This window comes from Sinocyclocheilus rhinocerous, unplaced genomic scaffold (assembly GCF_001515625.1).
Source record: "Sinocyclocheilus rhinocerous isolate Xijiao unplaced genomic scaffold, SAMN03320098_v1.1 scaffold1060, whole genome shotgun sequence".
Lineage (NCBI taxonomy): Eukaryota > Metazoa > Chordata > Actinopteri > Cypriniformes > Cyprinidae > Sinocyclocheilus > Sinocyclocheilus rhinocerous.
The window spans coordinates 140,349-162,608 of NW_015666198.1; the positions used below are offsets into that span (position 1 = coordinate 140,349).

A 22,260-nucleotide genomic window follows, 5' to 3' on the forward strand; every position below is an offset into this window, starting at 1 on the left:
TTGAAGATGTTAGAAACACACGTCATTGTTGTCATGTGGTGAATTTGGCCAATCTGAAACAGCTGTGTCGTCATCAGCGCTCCTGCAGTCGCTCTGAAAAAGCTGCGCCAGCTGAGTCAGCCGGCTGCTCTCGAAACGCTATGGCAGTACTTTGATGCCACACGTGACAGTGATGTGGCGTCGGTTCAAGTCGGACTAAATTTCTAACTGGCATGCACTGCTTCAAGTCAGCCGCCGATTGGTTTGCGCGGCGCCGCATGAAGTCGAACGCACCTAATGACTGATGTGGGCGGGATCAGTGAAAGGGGCGGGGGATTGGGACTCTTAAACAGCAGCAGGTCTGAGGAACAGATGCCAGGGCTGAAGGTGGCATATGGCTGACTGACGCCAGGTTCACCAGAGTTCTTCACCGGGACCAATCAGAAGGCTTTATTAAACATGACTGATGTCAGCGGGCCGGCGGGGAAGCGTTGCATGTTTGCACACACGGTAAACACAACATATGGCCAAAAGCACAGCGCTGCTGACCTGTGCAATCCTGCCCAGCACAGAAAAACACTCTATTACCATCATACAGCTTGACTTATGGCACAGTTCATGCTTGTAAATGTGTCCGCAGCTCAAGGACATCAGCCATTAACTTAAGAACTCACTCATAATCTCCATTAATTTTCTCACTCTTACAGATGCGGTGAGGCTAATGTCAGCCTGCTGACCGCCAGCATCTTCAGAGAATCTCGACGCGGAGCGCTCCAACAACATCTATAATGCATGACATCTGTTTTCCTCATGCCAAGCGTGTCAGTCGAAATAAAACAACTCGCCGTGTTTGACTGACATGAGATCAGAGACGAGAAGCGTTTGCTTTCTCGAGATCATAAGACGAGCGCTTCCTTCATCATGACAGGAGGAGAAGAGATGCTGCCGTCTCCTCTTTGAAATATTCTCTCCATCCGTCTCTTGGAAAATCAGAAACACTTCTGTGCATAAATAGGTCAAGATCTGGAGGAGAGCACTTCCTAGAAACTCCCATGAAAACCGCTCACGAAAGCCTTGAAGTCGGAGCACATCTCAGCTCACTCTGGCCAACACACCAAGAGCACTTCTGACCGAGAACAAGAGCCATCAAACCTGATTCTCTGCTGCAGATGGACAGTGATGATAACAGACGCACTGACACCTGATTCACTCGGTCACGCTGGCTCAGGGGTCACGCGATCGGCCCGAGAGCAGGACCGCTGCTGGAGCTGCCGTGTGTTTGTCTGGTCTGTGGTTCACCTCTGAACATGCTGCTGCCTGGACATCCACACAGACTCAACACAACACATGCAAATGAGTGTGTGTGTGTGTTTAATGAGGCGTTCCGCAGCTGAACTGTGTGGGAAGACATGGATCAGTGTCCAGAACAGACACGGACAGCAATGGCATCCCTGAGATTATGTAAGATGTTTTTATCTAAAGCAGTTTAACACTTCAGCACAATAGCCATCATGTCTGCAGTCCAGAGCCTTTTAATATTTGGATCATCACTACTTTCTTGTTATCAAATCACTTTTAATCAGGTAATTGTTGACCAATATTTTGATGAAGACACAATGAAGAAACAATATACTTGGTATCGGGCACGCATGATGTCTGTTCTGACTTATGAATTACAGGAGAGCTGGGCAGAAAGTTACTTTCCCTGCTTTTGATTCTGGTTAAGTGTAAGTGATAAACTAACCTTCATACTGAATTCAGAAGAATAGTGGGGGAAACCTGATTAAATGACGTGTGTCACAGTCTCATTAGCATCCATAAGCTCTGAACTGCAGATAAACTGATAATCATGTCTAATAAGATACCCAGATTATGCAGTATTTTTAAAATAATGGGAATAGAAATATGTTTTTCTAATTCTACACAAATGCTATGTTTTCCATATGTTAGACTATTAGATAAACTATTATATAACAACTTGCATGCACCAGACTTAACCAATCAATTAAAAATAAATAAACAAACAAATACATACATTTAATTTATGATAAGCATAAACTAGTCCCTACTGACAACTTAGTGCTACCCTGGTACTCTGCTACTCAGTAATAGTATTAAAAATAAATTAATAAATAAAACATGTATTTACGTTAATATAATGGTTATTGCTAGAAAATCTCACAATCTCACAAATACAATTATAAAATTAGAAGTACTATATTTTGATACATGTCCAATGTTTGCAAAAACCACAAACCTTGTATAAACAATATAAGTTAGTATGATTTCTTTAGTGCGCATGTTCTGTAGGTTAACTGACACGAACACAAAGAGAATAGAGCGTTTCTAAAGGGTTTCCAGTCTCTTCAGTGAATCTGAGCAGTGCTGTGTTAAACATGGACACAGAAACAGCAAGAGACACTGGATACGCTACACGAGGAGGAATATCAAGACTTCATGAGAGAGAAAGGGAAAACTGGACAGTCTGAGGAAGCACTGCAGGGAATGCTGGGTAAGATTACAGACGCATGTGTGTGAGAGCTGAGAGCAGATGACAGATCTACTGACCCCATCAGGACCCCATCAGACCACATTAGACCACATCAGCACTGAGCAGAGCTCCTCTATGTGCTGCTCTCGGCCCACTCTCTCCTGAACCTCACCACTTAGATTCTGCTTTGAAGAGCAGGACAATCACTCTTCATCTTTCTCGCTTGACGCTTATTCCTATAATGCACCATTTATTGCTGTGACTTAAGTAAGGAGATTACAGCGGCAACTGCAAGACTGGCGTCTAAACGCGTTAATTTAATCTGAAAATGCTGCCCAGAGTAAAGTCAATATTAAAAACACTGCAGACGTGAGCTGGTTAAACAGCAGCAGTGTTATCAGCTCCTGACGCCACTGAGGACCGGCGCTGTTCACACCAGACGTGATCCAGCTCTCGAGAATCCACAGAATCACACATTTGAGGGGTTTTTGAGGATTCAAAACTCACATTTGTGAGCGATATGGCTCTTTCTGGTTGGTCAGCCTGAGGACGGACTAACCCTAAGCAGTAACAGTTAGCCATTCGATACGATCTGCTCAAACATCTTCTGCAGGTTTACAGGATCTTCAGAGAGAGTCGTGTGATATGATGACTGTATTACAGTATAATCATACATTGGACTCTCCAGATACTTCACAGGGTAAATCAGTAAATCAGAATCAAAGGTGATAAAAGCAACAGCTTGGGTTTTGTACTTATTTCAGGAAATTAAAAAAGGAAAGAAACATCCTGATTCAGTTCATGTAGTCAAATCCTGCTTCTGTCACAAGACTTTTCATACTAAATCTGTAATCTGTGACAAAAAACAAAAAATCACTCGCTCGTGTTGCAGTGTGAGAGAATCTCATAATGATGAATAATTAGTTGTGTAAAGTTTGCACGATCATGTTTGGGTAAATGCCTCTTATAAAGGTAAAGGAGGTCGGTCGCGGTCAGGCTCGTCTGCTGTGCAGAATAAACTGAAAGACGGAACAGACCCTGCACTGAGAGTCAAATCTGCAAAGAGAGACATGCAAAACTGCAAACTAACAATAACCTAAGGCAAGCAGCATGCAGGGGCTTCTCCCTCACGTCCTAAATATTATCAAGTCACATTTATTTCTACGGCGCATTATACAATTGTTTCAGATTGTTTCAACGCAGCTTCACATTAAACAGGAAAACAACAGTGTTCATTGATTATGAAATCATTTCAATTTCAGCTGTACAGCAGCTCTACAGAAGACAGCAGCGTCATTCTTCAGATCAAGTTTAACTGAGCAAGCCCAAAGAGAGAGTGACATCTGTCAGAGATCTCCTTATGATGAGCTGAAGAGCTGAATGCCTCGCGGTCTGTTCCTGCTCCTCAGATCTCTCACTACCGTCTCTCTCCATCAGCGGTGGTGAACACAGGTCTCTCGCCTGTCTGGCCATTCATCTGCTCTCACACTCTTCCCTCGGCGACTCACTGCGTTTGTTCTCCTGGTTTATCCGCTCCTCTCTTTCCCGGCAGGATTAGAGGGGATGTTTCTTAAAAGAAACAAAGCGCTCCGTCTCTGGACTTGTCATATTGCTCCAAATTTCACGGCTGCTGAGGAAAAGCAGTGAATGGAAGCAGATGTTTTCATGCGGTCTTTGATCAGGAGTTACACAATCACAGAACCGCTCTCTTCTGCTCATGTCAGAGCTGACGGGGGAATGACATGAACATGGTCAGGACCACAGCGATGGGACGAGGCCTTCAGCACTGACACACATCATCATCATCATCATCATCATCATTCTGTGCTGCTGCTGCATGTAAGTGTGCAAACCGTGACGAGAATATCTGTCCCTAAAAACAGACGTGACCACATCATCTCGCAACCTTGAATTACACAAAGAACAAGCATCTAACAAAGCCACAATCACTGGTGGCGCAAAGTGAAAAAATTACTCCTGCTTAAACCTGAATGCTCAATGCAACCAAGGCTCACTGGAAATACATGCTTGCCTACAGTTCTGAAAACTGCAAAAACATAGCTATACAATTTACTGCATTTTCTAGATGTTATGAACAGTACAGGCATTAAAACTCCAACATCTTTTATTCCTTTTCACACAAATTATGATTTCGGGGCACATTATTAACAATAAAAGTTTACTTTTTGCACGGTTCCTTGCACACTACTATGTGCTCTAAACACTTTTATCATAGTGCATGATTTGTAAACTAGTAAATTTTGAGGTTTACATCACATAACCAGCTCTATACGTGTGACTTTTCTGGTGTAGTAAACTTGCTCGGTGGTGCACCCGGTACAGCATTGCACTGGTGATGTGAAGCGCTCGTGAAACACGAGTCATGATAAAAGAGCTCAAAGACTTGAAGCAGCAAGATAAAATGACATGGCTTCTTCAGAAAGTGTGTTTTTATCTCATGTTTGCTTTTGTTAACACTATCGGTTAGGTTCAGGGTTAGTTTAGTGCAAGCGCTACATTAATTTCATATGCAATAGAGCATTAATCTTTTAGTGCCACTCGCTGTACATTTAATTTCTGAACTGAAGTGATATGTACAAGCAACAAAGTAATTGCCACAGTCACATTTAACTGTTGGAAACGCTGTTTAGCAACAGACATTGAACATTTTGCTTTGAAATTGGCAAGAAACATGTAACAAGCAACACAATTTCATTTTGCAACCATTTTGTATCCACAGACACATTGTTTTTCATGACACCGTGCTGTTTAATAAACCAGCATCTGCAAGAAGAGCAAATGATATAGCTTACAGTGCCTCTTGCGGACGTGGCACCTAAAAAGGTGAGCAAAACGAACACAGAGCAATGTTTTCAGGTTTTGTAGAAATGTAGCAGAGTCACATATCTCTAATGAGCCCGAGCTGGCTAACTGATAACTACAGACAACAGCCTCTGGGATCTGAGACGTCCTACAACAAGTGAATGGGGCGAGACAGAAGACACCTCTGAGAAGACGAAGGACAGTTGAAAGTGAAGCAGACGTGAGAGTGGGATTCTTCTGTCTAGACGTCTTTTCATCCTGCCACAGAGGATTCAGAGCTGCTGTAGGCGATTAGCAGTGTTTGCTTTCTCTAAACCCTGTCTGCAGGAGCCGGAGGAGGTCTGGGCTTCCCCTGATGGCCTGAGAACCAGGGGCTTTATCTCCACGGCTCCATGTCTCCTGCTAGACCTGCCAGACCCCAGAGAGACCACCGTCTGTAGAGACAAACCGCTTCAGTGCCGCTGAACACATGGAAGACGCCTCCGGCCGGCCGGACAAACTCTATTCCCCACTTCTGAATATGTACAGCAGGGTGGCTTAAGGCCCAAAGGCAGCATGAGCCTGTAGTCTCATAATGAGTGTCTGTCCACCACAAAACCTGATCATCACACTACAGTCATACTGTCCAATGCTGCACTGGAGACACTTGAGGATAAAACATCTGATGTTCATTAGCAGTCGCTCATGCTGTCACATACACCTCAACCACTGAACCGCATGAGCCTGCGAGCTCCAGCACAGAAACACCAGAGCAAATAGGGACTGAAGCCCTGAAATGGGTACAGACCCATTTCAAATCTTCCTTTTATGTCTAAAACTTTAGAAAAAGCTGTGTCTGCTCAATTGTGCTTCTTCCTGCAAAAAAATGATCTCTATGAAGAATTTCAGGCCCCACCATAGCACAGAAACTGCATTTGTTAAAATTACAAATGACTTGCTTCTTGCGTCAGACCAAGGCTGCATCTCATTGCTAGTTTTACTTGATCTTAGTGCTGCGTTCGACACTATAGATCATGACATACTCATAGATCGATTACAAAACTATACAGGTATTCAAGGGCAGGCTTTAAGATGGTTTAGATCCTACCTGTCAGATCGCTACCATTTTGTTCATTTAAATGGGGAGTCATCTCAATTATCACCAGCAAAATATGGAGTGCCACAAGGATCTGTCCTAGATCCTCTGCTATTTTCAATATACATGTTACCCCTTGGTAATATTATTAGAAAATACAGGATTAGCTTCCACTGTTATGCAGATGATACTCAACTATATATCTCAACAAGACCAGATGAAACTTCTAAATGATCTAAGCTAACAGAGTGTGTTAAAAATGTAAAAGATTGGATGACCAATAATTTTCTCCTATTAAACTCGGATAAGACAGAGATATTACTTATTGGACCAAAAAACAGTACACAGAATCTCTGGGATTACAATTTGCAACTAGACGGATGTACTGTTACTTCCTCTACAGTCAAAAATCTGGGTGTTATATTAGATAGCAACTTGTCTTTTGAAAATCATATTTCCCATGTTACAAAAACAGCATTCTTCCATCTTAGAAACATTGCCAAACTACGAAATATGTTACCTGTTTCTGATGCAGAAAAGCTAGTTCATGCATTCATGACCTCTAGACTGGACTATTGTAATGCACTGCTAGGTGGTTGTCCTGCATCTTCAATAAACAAGCTACAGGTAGTCCAAAATGCAGCGGCTAGAGTCCTTACCAGGTCAAGAAAATATGATCATATTACCCCAATTTTACAGTCTCTGCACTGGCTACCTATTAAGTTCCGTATCAGTTACAAAATATTATTACTTGCCTATAAGGCCCTTAATGGGTTAGCTCCTGCGTACCTAACTAGTCTTCTACCACGCTACAATCCATCACGCTCCCTAAGGTCGCAAAACTCTGGACTTTTGGTAGTACCTAGGATAGCAAAGTCCACTAAAGGAGGTAGAGCTTTTTCGCATTTGGCTCCCAAACTCTGGAATAGCCTTCCTGATAACGTTCGGGGTTCAGACACACTCTCTCTGTTTAAATCTAGATTAAAGACACATCTCTTTGGCCAAGCATTCAAATAATGCATATCATAATCTTGTACTGCAGTTATATCTGATCAAATGCACATTATTATTCTTTAGCTTGGGTTAAACAAATCAATTTTGCTTGGTTGGAACAGCAGCTACGCTAATTATGTCCCTATTTGTTTCTCTGTTTTTGCCACAGGATTGACATCCCGTGGTAACTAGGATTTACACAAGCTTCAGTCTGGATCCAGAACACCTGAGAAGAGATGATGCCAACCCCTCAGAGGACCTCAGATGATGCCAACCCTGAAACAACCCACCAGATCCAGTCTGTATCCAGATCAGATGGTCACTGCAGTCACCCGGATCCAGTACGTATTCAGACCAGATGGTGGATCAGCACCTAGAGAGGACCTAAACTTAATTTGCTGTAAAGTTGCTTTGCAACGATTTGTATCGTGAAAAGCGCTGTACAAATAAACTTGAATTGAATTGAATTGAAGCTGAGATCAAGAACCGTCTAAGTCCTATTTGATCCTTCATCTTAAAGGAACTGCAGACGCATTCAAGAGATGCTGTTTTTCTTACAGTGAGAGTCCGATCAGACAAGGGTTGTTAAGCTCCAGAAATAACAATAAAAAGAGTTCAGGACTCATGAATATTTGAAGCTTGACAGCCGCTGGTCACTGTTTGCTTTCACTGTATGGGGAAGAGCAGCTTGGACATTCTGTTAAACGTCTCATTTTGTGTTCCACAGAAGACAGAAAGTCATACGGGTTTGATTAACATGAGAGGAACACACAAACTCACGAGTGAGCCATCAATATGAACACTGATTAAATAACACTGTTAAAAATTCTGTCAAATGAAAGCATCATCTGTTCAGACCCTCATCATCTGTGACGATTTATGTGTGTGTCCTGTCCATACCTGCAGTTCCTTTATGAAAGACATAACAGACCACAACTGCAGATATATGATCTCCTGATGGTGGTACCATGCGTACTTCATGACCTGCACGTCTGCAGGGGAACGTGTGTGTGTGCGTGTGTGTGTGTGTGTGCGTGTGTGTGAGAGTGAGTGTGAGAGTGAGTGTGTGTGTGTGTGTGTGTGTATGTGCGTGTGTGAGAGTGAGTGTGTGTGTCATTCTCACACACACAGGTTTGTTTCTGAGATAAGGAGCTCCTCTCAAACACACCGCTGGACACTGAGGCATTCTGGGAGATTCTGGAAATGAAGTTGACTTTCCTCAAGGGCCCTTCTACAAAAACAAACGCATGCCTCTTATTTCCAGAGCTTACATATTAAAACATCTGAGCTTCATTTTAAATGTGTTCACTGCTAATGAAGCTCATGTTGAGCCTTTGAGATCATCATCATCAACTGACAGATGTCAATCATCTCTCTGTGCATTCATTCCTGCTGAATAATTACACTCTTAGTAGCATGATGGCATGTTTTACAGTGATAAACGGATAGTTCACCCCAAAATCACTTACTCCCCCTCACATCGTCCCAGACCAGTTTGACTCCTCTAATAAAAGATGATGTTTGGACCCCATTGACTTTCACTGTATGGACTCTCACAGATCTCACACTTCAAGACTTTCTCCGTTTCACTGGATACAGAAACATCGAACTCTCAAACACAGAGACTAACCAGAAACCCCATCAGCGCCGCACAGTTATGATTCTACAGTCTTAAAGTCCTGCGCTGTCCGGAGACAGGAGGGTTTGATGATGTTCATGCAGAAATTATGTTTATTTTCAGACAAAAGCAGCCGCTGTGTAATGTGCTTCTTTAGATCGTGTCAATAGAATCAGGCTTCAAAGATGACTTGCAGCAGTGGCTCCATAATGAAATCGGACTTAATAACAGCATTTGCAAATCCGAACAATACTGCATGATGAATGCTGCTGTATTGATGTCACAATGAAGTCTTAAAATCACAGGCTGCTATCGAGTCATAGCTCAACAAAAGCCATAATCCGGCTGTGAAAGCGTCTGCTGTGCTGTTTGAGCAGATGATTATGCTGTTGTGTAAGTGGACTAGTTTCAGGGGGCTTTGACATGAAAGGCTTGTTAACCGTGGCTCCAGATGTGTTTGCCCACCCACAAACTCAACAAGCAAAGCAGCAGATAAAGCAGATGAGAGTCATATTAGTCACATTAATACAACATAAACAAAACCACAGCCTCTCCGTGACTCGTCCACTGCATCTGAGCTTCAGGAACGCTTAACTTGCTTTAAAACGGACTGATGGTAGTTTTCATTAACCAGATACTAAGTATGATATACTGCCATATAACAACATACGAAACACGTCAGAGCTTAGTAGAAACTTAGAGACACTCTCTACACGCATAACTATTTGGCAGTACATGAAATGTGGATATCTGGACTGAAATGAGCCAGTATGGAAACATCAGCACCAAACCTACCGTAGTGTGCAGACTAACTAGACAACTTATCACAGTCATTTATTTTTAATTCTTCACAAAGGAGGCAATGCAATAATGGTCTGCAACAAGTGAAGTTAAAACAAATCAAAGATGGTGCATAGACACAACTGAAATGTCTCCTAAAGCAACATTATTTCAATCAACACTGAATATTATTTGCTTGAGAGACTGAACTAGTGAGATCTGAGTGCTCGGATGCTAAACTAACCAGCGCGTGTTGTGACACGTCTGTTTGAAGCTTTAAACGCTTCTCTCAGTGAGACGACGAGTCCCACCAAACATGAGCCGCTCAACAGCTGTTCAGGACTGTTTCTGCACCTGCTGAAGAGTTTACTGGACCACAATGAGCAGAGACTAAAGATCTGAAGATGGATTCAGTGAACTGAAGCTCCTGACAGCAGCGTCGCCTCGCGGTGAGGCTTCACCCGAAACATCACATACAGACACGAGAGACTGAGATCACCGAATCATACATTAACTTCAGAGTTCTGAAGGAGGAATAAAGTTACAGTAGTGACCATGTAAAGAGCTGCTACAGAAGTGAGTGAGTGAGATTTCATGAACTCATTGAGCAATGACATGTCTTTGAGCAGGTTAAATCAGTGTCATCTCATTCTGTTCATCTGCATTCTACAACAGCATCTGGTAACACTCGCCTCTTTCTGTCTTATGACAACACAGCAGCGCTTCCAGAGAACGGCACACAAAGATTCACGTCCAAGAGACCAACAAAAGCAGCACTTTAAATCTAATAACATCACTGTCTGCCTGTGTGGAGCGCAATATGCCCCAAACTTCATCTACAGCACACTTCTCAGCAGTAGTCTGCAGTCAGACGGCAGGATTCATGGCATTCAGTGAACACGAACACACAGCACAAACATCACACAAACAGCTGTCATCATGCCAAAACTACAGCAGAGTCATGATCATACGAGGAAAAAACAGCCCGCAATGATTCTACAGCGACTGAGTGAAACTCTCAATGAAACGGTCAGGTCTTCTGACAATCAGACACTCTGAGAGATCATATTTAATACATCAAGTGTGGGAAAACGTGTGGGAAAACGTGTGTGTGTGAGTGTGTGAGAGAGAGAGAGAGAGAGAGAGAGAGAGAGAGAGAGAGAGTGTTTTCTACAGTAAGGTCAGACATGAGCTGAGCTCCTGAAAAACTAAGAAAAATTGAGATAATCATTTAAAAATATCTTCAAAAAAGTAGTAGATTCAGCACAAAACAACATCTAGACAAATCTTTTGTTGAATTTGACAGTTTTTTTTTTTACCACACTTGAATCCGAGGAAAGTTCAGGAGTTCAAGAGAAGCAAATCACAGCTAATCACAGGATAACTGTCTTCAGAAGAAGATTTTCATGTTGGAAAAGATAACATCAAACAACAAAAACAACAACTAAGAGAAAAACCTTACAGGCATCTTGGCCCCGCCCCTTCATCTACCCTCAGAAGAGTTCTGAGAAATCCAGGCAGCTCCTCAGACAGAAGCAGATGAAGCAAACACCAGAAACACTGTTTGCTGACCAACACCACAGTGTCCTGACTAACCTGCTCTTCTACTCTCAACACAGCCTTGGACTGATACTGGAGCTGAAGCTGATGGCACAGTAAAGTTCAGTCAGCATTTCCTCTCTCTCTCTTGGTTCAAACCTCAATGACTTCCATCAGAACAATGTTCACACACTGAAAACAAACAGTGACCGCGACATTCACGACACTCGTGACAGATTCAGAAAACTGGTCAAATTTCCCTCACGCTTAACGTGAAACATACAAGAGTCAGTGGTGTTTGAGTCATTTAGCAGCGGGTTGAATGTGACCGTCAGATCTGACAGCTGCTGTATGTTTACAGCACATAAACGGCTCTGTTCTGCAAATAAATCTATGGTACGATCAGAAGACTGAGAATACAGAGCCCAAGAAACAAATTCAACGTGAATCGCCATCAGCTGGTGTTTATGTAACAGAGCAGCATGAACTTACTGCTAAACTTCTCCATTTACAGGTTTGGAACGACATAAATGTGAGTAAATTCTGAGAGTTTGACAGAAAATTCTTCAGTGACTGAAGTTCAAGTCAGTTTCAGACTGATATCTCAGACTCCCCCTTGAGACAATAATGAGTTGTATAGAACATGAACACAACTTGATTAATAAAGACTTTGCACTCACTCATGGAAATCTAATAGGTCATTAATTAATTGCACTAATTAATTACTAAATTAATTCAACCACTCGCAATTTCTGATTTGAAAGCACAGATTACTGATCCAATTAAAAAGTCTTAAGAATAAAGCCAGATGTTCCCGTGTGGAGTTTAATTAAACACAAACTGAATGAAGGTGCGTCTGCTGAACGGACGCGAGCGCTTCTGATGGATCTGTGTGAATCAGCAGGCGTCCCAATCAAACGAGAAACTACAACTAATCAGGAGAGAGCTGCAAATCAAGCGTGAATTAAAGACGAGTTTCCACCCGCCTCTGAAATAGCAGCGGGACAAGGCAAACAAATCAGACAAACAGAGGTCAAGCACAGAGCGGCTCAGACGCTCCCATCACAGACCGATGATAAAGAGATCCAGACGGGATCAGAGAGATCCATGAGAGCCATGCTGAGAATCAGGCTGAAGGAGCGAGTAAACGGATGATATCTGCTTATATGGAGATGATCAGTGTGGGCTGATCGACAACCTTTAATCTAAAAGCACTCTAAAGAAAAAAAGAACTTTACAAAATAATGACACCAAAATCAAATGATCGTTGCATGATGGACACACAGACTCATGTCAGGCTGATGCTTCTCTGTCTCTGAGCCGGACATGTTGAGACATCTCCGTGAGTTTCTCAGAGCTTATCTGCTCTTTATTGTGGTGAAGCACAAAGCCCCGCACCCGAGCTCAGAGAGGTGCTGCTGCGTCCCGGGCCGATCGCTGCTCACACAAAGCATTGTACACTGCTCAATAGTCTTTTGACTGGGACTGATGGGCCTTGTTCACTGCCATCTGGCTGCAGATAGATCACATAAATCACTGCCCCAATCACTGGGCTCCTGCATTCATTATGCATCTGTACACAGAATCAGCCTCTTCATGCCTGTTCACTGCGGCCAGAGAGACACTGCACACCAGCTGAACACACACACACACACACACACACACAATCAAACACATACACGCTCTCACGCTCACACTGCATACACACACACTGCATGCTCAAAACACACACACACACAATCAAACACATACACGCTCTCACACACACTGCATGCTCAAAACAAACACACACACACAATCATACACATACACGCTCTCACACACACACACACACACACTGCATGCTCAAAACACACACACACACACAATCAAACACATACACGCTCTCACACACTCACACTGCATACACACACACACACTAACAAACACATACACGCTTTCACACACTCACACTGCATGCAAATACACACACACACTCACTAACAAACACATACACGCTCTCACACTTCATACACACACTGCATGCTCAAAACACACACACACACACTAACAAGCACATACACGCTTTCACACACTCACACTGCATGCAAATATACACACACACACACACACTCACTCACTCACTCACACACACCCACACACACACTCACACACACACACACTGCATGCTCAAAACACACACACACACACTAACAAGCACATACACGCTTTCACACACTCACACTGCATGCAAATATACACACACACACACACACTCACTCACTCACTCACACACACCCACACACACACTCACACACACACACACTGCATGCTCAAAACACACACACACACACTAACAAGCACATACACGCTTTCACACACTCACACTGCATGCAAATATACACACACACACACACACTCACTCACTCACTCACACACACCCACACACACACTCACACACACACACACTGCATGCTCAAAACACACACACACACACTAACAAGCACATACACGCTTTCACACACTCACACTGCATGCAAATATACACACACACACACACACTCACTCACTCACTCACACACACCCACACACACACTCACACACACACACACTGCATGCTCAAAACACACACACACACACTAACAAGCACATACACGCTTTCACACACTCACACTGCATGCAAATATACACACACACACACACACTCACTCACTCACTCACACACACCCACACACACACTCACACACACACACACTGCATGCTCAAAACACACACACACACACTAACAAGCACATACACGCTTTCACACACTCACACTGCATGCAAATATACACACACACACACACACTCACTCACTCACTCACACACACCCACACACACACTCACACACACACACACTGCATGCTCAAAACACACACACACACACTAACAAGCACATACACGCTTTCACACACTCACACTGCATGCAAATATACACACACACACACACACTCACTCACTCACTCACACACACCCACACACACACTCACACACACACACACTGCATGCTCAAAACACACACACACACACTAACAAGCACATACACGCTTTCACACACTCACACTGCATGCAAATATACACACACACACACACACTCACTCACTCACTCACACACACCCACACACACACTCACACACACACACACTGCATGCTCAAAACACACACACACACACTAACAAGCACATACACGCTTTCACACACTCACACTGCATGCAAATATACACACACACACACACACTCACTCACTCACTCACACACACCCACACACACACTCACACACACACACACTGCATGCTCAAAACACACACACACACACTAACAAGCACATACACGCTTTCACACACTCACACTGCATGCAAATATACACACACACACACACACTCACTCACTCACTCACACACACCCACACACACACTCACACACACACACACTGCATGCTCAAAACACACACACACACACTAACAAGCACATACACGCTTTCACACACTCACACTGCATGCAAATATACACACACACACACACACTCACTCACTCACTCACACACACCCACACACACACTCACACACACACACACTGCATGCTCAAAACACACACACACACACTAACAAGCACATACACGCTTTCACACACTCACACTGCATGCAAATATACACACACACACACACACTCACTCACTCACTCACACACACCCACACACACACTCACACACACACACACTGCATGCTCAAAACACACACACACACACTAACAAGCACATACACGCTTTCACACACTCACACTGCATGCAAATATACACACACACACACACACTCACTCACTCACTCACACACACCCACACACACACTCACACACACACACACTGCATGCTCAAAACACACACACACACACTAACAAGCACATACACGCTTTCACACACTCACACTGCATGCAAATATACACACACACACACACACTCACTCACTCACTCACACACACCCACACACACACTCACACACACACACACTGCATGCTCAAAACACACACACACACACTAACAAGCACATACACGCTTTCACACACTCACACTGCATGCAAATATACACACACACACACACACTCACTCACTCACTCACACACACCCACACACACACTCACACACACACACACTGCATGCTCAAAACACACACACACACACTAACAAGCACATACACGCTTTCACACACTCACACTGCATGCAAATATACACACACACACACACACACTCACTAACAAACACACACACGCTCTCACACTGCATACACACACACTGCATGTTCAAAACACACACACACACACACACTAACAAACACATACACGCTCTCACACACTCACACTGCATGCTCAAAACACACACACACACACACACACACACAGGTTTGTTTTTGTGAAAAGTGGGGACTCTCCATAGGCGTAATGGTTTTTCTACTGTACAGACCGTATATTCTATTGCTCTACACCAACCCTACCCCTAAACCTACCCCTCACAGGAAACTTTGTGCTATTTCAGATTTTCAATACACTCCATTCTGTGTGATTTATAAGCGTTTTGAAAAGTGGGGACATGGGGTAATGTCCTGAAAAGTCACCTTCTCCTTGTAATACCTATGTTATACCCTTGTCATTATACAAATTCACAAAAACGCACACACTCACTCACACACACACACACACACACACACAAACACAGACACACACACAGCCAAAGTGTGTGTTCTGTGAAAACGTCCAAAAAACCGTGGATTGCATCCCGCTCAGGACAGAGAGGAACGCTGGGAATCATCTGCGAGCCGGACGAGTTTGAGCAGCCACATGAACACACGAGGATTTACTGACCAATGATCCCAATAACAGCTGGACAACGACAGGAAGTTACTAATTAAAGACACAAATGTGCTTGTTGCTGTGTTCTTATAACGTTTTTATTAATGTAAAAACTACATACGTGATGTGTGCTGTGAAAACGCCTCGGGAAACACGTCTGTGAATGTCATTACTGCACTAAAGGCCGACCCGCTGGGGGCGGAGCTACATTATGCAAATGAGTCTGATCTGAGGCCAGTGGTCTTTAATGCATGCAAATTTCAACCAAAATCAACGCAAGCCTCATGAGCTCACAGACTGAAGCAATCCGTAACACTCACAGCAACAGCAAACAATCTGATCAAAATCAAATGACACTTTCTCACGCCTGTCATCTGATCGATCACAGCGTCCTGCGGTCCAGTATTCCCGCACAAATGACACTAGACTGCATTTATGGTCAGCTGGCATGTGATTTTCAGGATGATGTAAGTATCAGAAAACAGACCCGTCTGAGGAGATCAGGAGTCCTGGTCTGATTCTGTCCGATCCACACAAACACAAACGCATGGACCGTGTCAGTCACGAGCCCAAAATAATGAGAATCAGCTTCAAATCATCTTTTAATGTGGATCTGTGTTTCTGAATTAAGCGCTCTGGCAGCCGGCGTGACCTTTGACCTGCGCTCGGAGAATCAGAGCGTCGCTAGCATGCTTTCTCTCTCCCAGCAGAGCGTCCTGATGAATGTGATGGCGCTCCTCTTCTGTTAATGACACTCAGTCAGAGAGAGAGGAACACAGATGCACGAGTGAATCTAGCAGGTCTCGTTTATGAGCGAGACACTCGATGACAATCTAGCTGCTTTCAGCGATATATTCAGGTCCAGAAATGCAGCACACTGTATCAGCACACTGCTGGCTGCTTAATGCATCATCTACACTCATAAAACACAGATCAACGTGCAGCAGTGAAAAAGCGACATTTATAGAAGCTGAAAGCATCAAATATTTAAAGCCCATCACCTTTCGTTCCTCTACATCTCTCTCTCTCTCTTTCATTAATGAGGAGCTTCTGAAATGGCCTTGATTACAGCAGCTCTGATCCGTTACAGTAACGCCGTGTCAGAACGAGACCAGAGACAGACGTGGATTTGACGGGTTTCTGTGATAGAGTCGCATGAGCTCAAACTTTAATGATGTCATTAAAACACCACTTCCTGTTCCTGTTCAACAGCACGCCGATATCGCTCATCTCTTTCTGCTGTTCATTTTACATCTTAGCTTTAGTCTCATAATAACCTCCCGCTCGCTCGCTCTCTCTGGAATGCAATGCCCACACATTATAACCACAATAACATCTATTTTAAATACATCTTAAACACAGCTTCTCTTACCTTGTGGTCATAAGGCTTGTACGAGTGGAAGAGGGCAGAGAGCTCTTTGGTTCTTTGTTTCTTCTGTGAAAGAGAAAAACAACCATACGTCAACGCTAATTAATTGAAGAGAACTTGTCAGTGAGCTCTGAAGGCCAAATCTAGTGACATGAAGACATCAGACAGTGGAACGAAGAACAAACACTTAAAGACCCCCGAGACCTCTGCGTTTCTCCCAGAAGTGCCTATAAAAGCTCATCCGTCCTTAATTTGTCATGAAATGCAAACGCTGATCACTGAGGAGATGTATGATAGCTTTTAATGCAGTCACGAGTTAAAGAAAGGCTAATTATGAGCGATTATGCAGCGTCTCGTTGAAGAGAAGTCATGTTTCACAGCCAGTGGTTATAACTCTATAATACACACATCACATACGTGCCTCATGAGTGATTTCACATCACGACACTGATGAGAGAGTACGGCTGTATAAACTGAAAAACAGTAAGTGATGTCTGAAAACAATTAAACAGAACAGAGAAACCAGCAGCACAAACACCAGAGATGCACAGTTAGACATTTTAGACTCTTAATGTTATGTTGAATAACCAATAGTTAAAATGTGCATGAATGTATAACTTAAGTACATGAAGCGCATCTTAAATACTAATCATTATTTCATTTAGGTTGGTGGGTTATTTTTACATTAGCTGTGCTAGAATAAACTGATTAAGTACTTCATGTCAGCTACACATTTATCTGTTTCACACTAGAGTTTGACATGCTTCATGTGACACCAGACATCATAACATTAGAACTTGCTGTCAATCCGTTCATTAAATCTGAATTTAAACATTCTCGCTGTGGTTTGTGACGTCTGTCGTAGCTGCTGATTCTCAAAAACAGGCCAGTATTTCATCGGTTCTTCAAAACGGAATTTATGTACAAATCAGTGAGGCGTGACTACATTTTTGACATTATTTCTGTTTTATCATAAACTAAAGTAAAGCACTGAATTGACAGTTCTGATAATAACAACATACAGTGGAAAAACGGCATATCTTCTTGGAAACGACAGAAATTATTCTGCATTCGGTGTCTAATCTGCCCAAAACCAAAAATCAGAACGGTCTCCAATATAACATAAAAGCCAGAAACATTTCAGCTCATGAGATCTGCAGACGCACAGTGCTGAAATCCACCTCCTGAAGCAGTGAGGTCTGATATACCAGATCACAGATGAACAGAGAACTCCAGAAATGAGCTCAGACCACCTAACAGCTCAGCAGAAGAGAATTCATGCCCACACCTGCCTAATGATCGCTGTCTGTGCCCTGTGACTCCATCTCTCTCCGTGTTTCTCCACATCATCTCAGCTAATCAGACCAGGGCCTTCTTGACACGGAGAGCGCAGAAGCTCAGGGTTACGAGCAGCTCCCCGCTGGATTAGCTCCATAACACCAGACTCCAGCCGCAGAGGAAGAGAACCTAGCAGCTACGATATTCACATTCATCTACTCAATCGATGGTGGAGTGATCTTTTCTCCTGCAGCACACCTTCTGGAGAGAACGGGAGGTTAGCGAGGTCAGAGATAACCAAGCTTCAGAGAATACGCTCGACCCTCCTCAAATCACACATCTTCATTCGGGGGAAAAATAGTAACGGAATTTGATCAAAAAAGATGAACCCCGGAGTGACCTTGAGAAACTCAATATTTCAGTCTGAGATTACACCGGCCCCAAAGCAGCAGGCCGTGGTGAAAATCATCTCGATAAGCCAAAGAACCGCTTTCCCCCTTTATTTGAAGTCGTCGCTCAGGCTCACAGATGACGTGCAAGAGCAAGATGGACAAAAGTCACTGCAGGTTTTCAATGGGTTTCCATTTGACTCGAGCAGATCTCAATGAGACAATCATATCTTGTGATGCTGTACAGCAGGGAATCAACACTTTTCCATACAGTTCCTCCTCCGCTGGGCCTCGCATGGACTCATGAACACAGCAGTCAGAGGCTTCTGTCAGAAGTGACTGAAGTTACAGCGAGACAGAAGGACAGTTCACTGGACCTCCGACAGGAATATGAGCTCTGCAGAGCGTGTTGGGAGTCGTTCTCGTTACACAACGTGTGTATCAGCCGCTGTGTGTCTATAAATACTCAACAGTATGAAGAAGAGCCGCTCCAGATCAGTGCTTGATCGTGTGCTGGACGTGCTCGTGTGCGGCTTGGCTTTGCACAAAGCGTGAAAACATCTCCGGCAGATGGAGATCATATAAAAGCATGCTGCTATTCATAAATCCAAACCGAACGCGCATCTGTCACCTCAACAACGATGAAGGATGACACCTCGTATACTGTCCATCTGCTCCACTCACAACACAAACACATCACATTTGTGTATTTGGCAGATGCTTTCATCGAAAGTGACTTACTGTGATAATGAAGCGAACTTCTGTTTGAAATGTCCGCCACTGCTTACTGTTCCACATACACTACTGTTCACACATTTGTTGTAGGCAAGATTTAACAGTAAAATGGTAATATTGTGAAATATTATTAGAATGTAAAACAGCTGTTTTCTATGTGAATATCTGTTAAACTGTAATTTATTTCTGTGACGCGCAGCTGTATTTTCAGCATCATTACGCCAGTCTTCAGTGTCACATGATCTTCAGAAATCATTCTAATATGCTGATTTGCTGCTCAATAAACATTTCTGATTATTATCAATGTTGAAAACAGTCGTGCTGCACAATATTTTTGTGGAAAACGTGATACATTTTATTTTTCAGGATTCACAGATGAATAGAAAGTTCAGAAGAACAGCATTTATTTGAAATAGAAATATTTTATAACATAAATATTTGTACTGTCACTTTTGATCAATTTAATTTGAAAGTATTTTTCAAAAACTTTGTAAGTGGTTTAAAACAGTGTAGGCAGTGAGCAGGACACTAATATTCTATTCTTAATTACAACGTGATAAACACGACCTTAACGACACGTCTCCATGTGCTGTTGTGTTCAGAGACGCTCTCCTCCACAGGAAGTGCAGTGATGTCACTGCCTGTTCCCATCATGCCTTGCATTCACAGTCAGTCTCACTGACCGCACGAGATCTCAGGATCTGTCGTGTCACCCACACCAATCCTGCTGACACGAGCCAGAAACGACTGACTGAGGGCAGATAACAAGCCAGCTGTAGATCTGGACACTTCTCCATGGTGACTGAGAACCGGCTAAATGATGGAAATGAAGAGTCAGTTTTGGCCCAAGTGTGAGCGACTCCGGCTTAGTTGTTGTTTTGTTCCAGTTTTCCCCATGAAGCTGGCATCGGTCGCTCCAGGCCTCGCCCATCTATCTTTTGTTTTAAGATGAATGTGTTTTCACATGTGCTGGGTATTCCTCACCGATCCCTGCGCAAAACCAGCAGAAGCGTTGAATCCAAATCCCCTTAACTCTGACTGGAGGACGCTGCCTAATTTCCCCTGGTTAAAGAGAGCCGCCGAGGCAGACGAGCTGTCACGGTAAACACCTGTCTGGCTGGTAAGAGCAGCATTCCAGGAGATCATTCTAATTTATCTCTGCTAACCCTTCCCTCACGCGGGAGTAATTATGCCAGTCTGGAGGCACACAGTTTTTCCAGCTCTGCCCGCGTGCCAGATCTGCTCGGCCTGAGCGACCGTCTTGACGCTGATAACGCGAGGCAATCCATTACGCTCACAGACCCATTCATCACGCGGCGGCGGCTGGGCCTCAGCTATGAGACAGGCTAAACGTGCTGAGAAACCAAAGCGCTTGGACAGCCCGACCCTTCGGCCCCAGACAGACATCTGGAAGTGTTATTAATGCACCGTCCCTCCAGAGCTGACCATCTCTGACGAGCCTGCTAGAGGGATGCAGAAGGTGTGCCAGGTGTGTCTGGGACGTCCCCGAAGACCATCCACTAAAGCTGCACGCCTTGACCCCGCTGTCGTGATGGGATCGGTTCCTCCATACACGAGCACCATGTGCACAAAAGCTCCATCACAAACGCCAAGACGAAAGGACAGTGAAAACACTCACATTGAATCAGAGGACGCTGATGCTCACGAGAGCCATACCAACCACTGATACACAAAGAACAAGGTGTGGATAGAAAACCCAGCACGAATCCCCCTCCTCTGATAGTTCCAGCTTCATTAGTCAGTATAATTGTTTCAGTGGGGTCTAATCGCTGAGAAACTCCATAAGGCCGTCACATCTGGGAGACGTCTGCCTACAGCTGCATTACATAACGAAGAGTAATCGGCAGGAAGATTCACATTTACCCGTCATCTGGAAGCATGTTAACAGGTAAAGGTGATTGACTGTGGGTCCTGGTACTGTTACCAGGTCGTGCTTCAATTATTCATTATCATTATCAGCAGTCTGTCATGGCCATCAGATGTGATATTATTAACAATAAACTCAAGCTGTCCTTTACAACATTTCAATAGTGTAATGGCTCACACTTTATTTTAAGGTACAATTCTCGCTATCAACAAACCATTAACTACAAATTTGGCCTCAAACTCCTAATTTGCTGCTCATTAATAGTTAGTAAGGTAGTTGTTAAGTTAAGGTATGGGGTAGGGTTAAGAATGTAGAATATGGTCATGCAGAATATGTGCTTTATAAGTACTAATAAACAGCCAATATGTTAATAATAGGCGTGCTAATAAGCAACTAGTTATTAGTGAGAATTGGTCCCTATACTGAAGTGTTACAGTGTAATGCAG

At 43.6% G+C, this 22,260-nt stretch overlaps 1 protein-coding gene across 1 annotated transcript in view; it reads right to left on the reverse strand.

Moving 5' to 3' along the window:
* Window positions 1-22,260, reverse strand: part of LOC107732137 (threonylcarbamoyladenosine tRNA methylthiotransferase-like) — a 249,547-nt gene that overhangs the window by 24,678 nt on the left and 202,609 nt on the right. Inside the window, exon 11 of the mRNA XM_016543406.1 lies at window positions 17,528-17,590. Within this exon, the coding sequence (XP_016398892.1) occupies window positions 17,528-17,590 (63 nt within the window). The remainder of the gene's footprint in view (window positions 1-17,527; window positions 17,591-22,260) is intronic.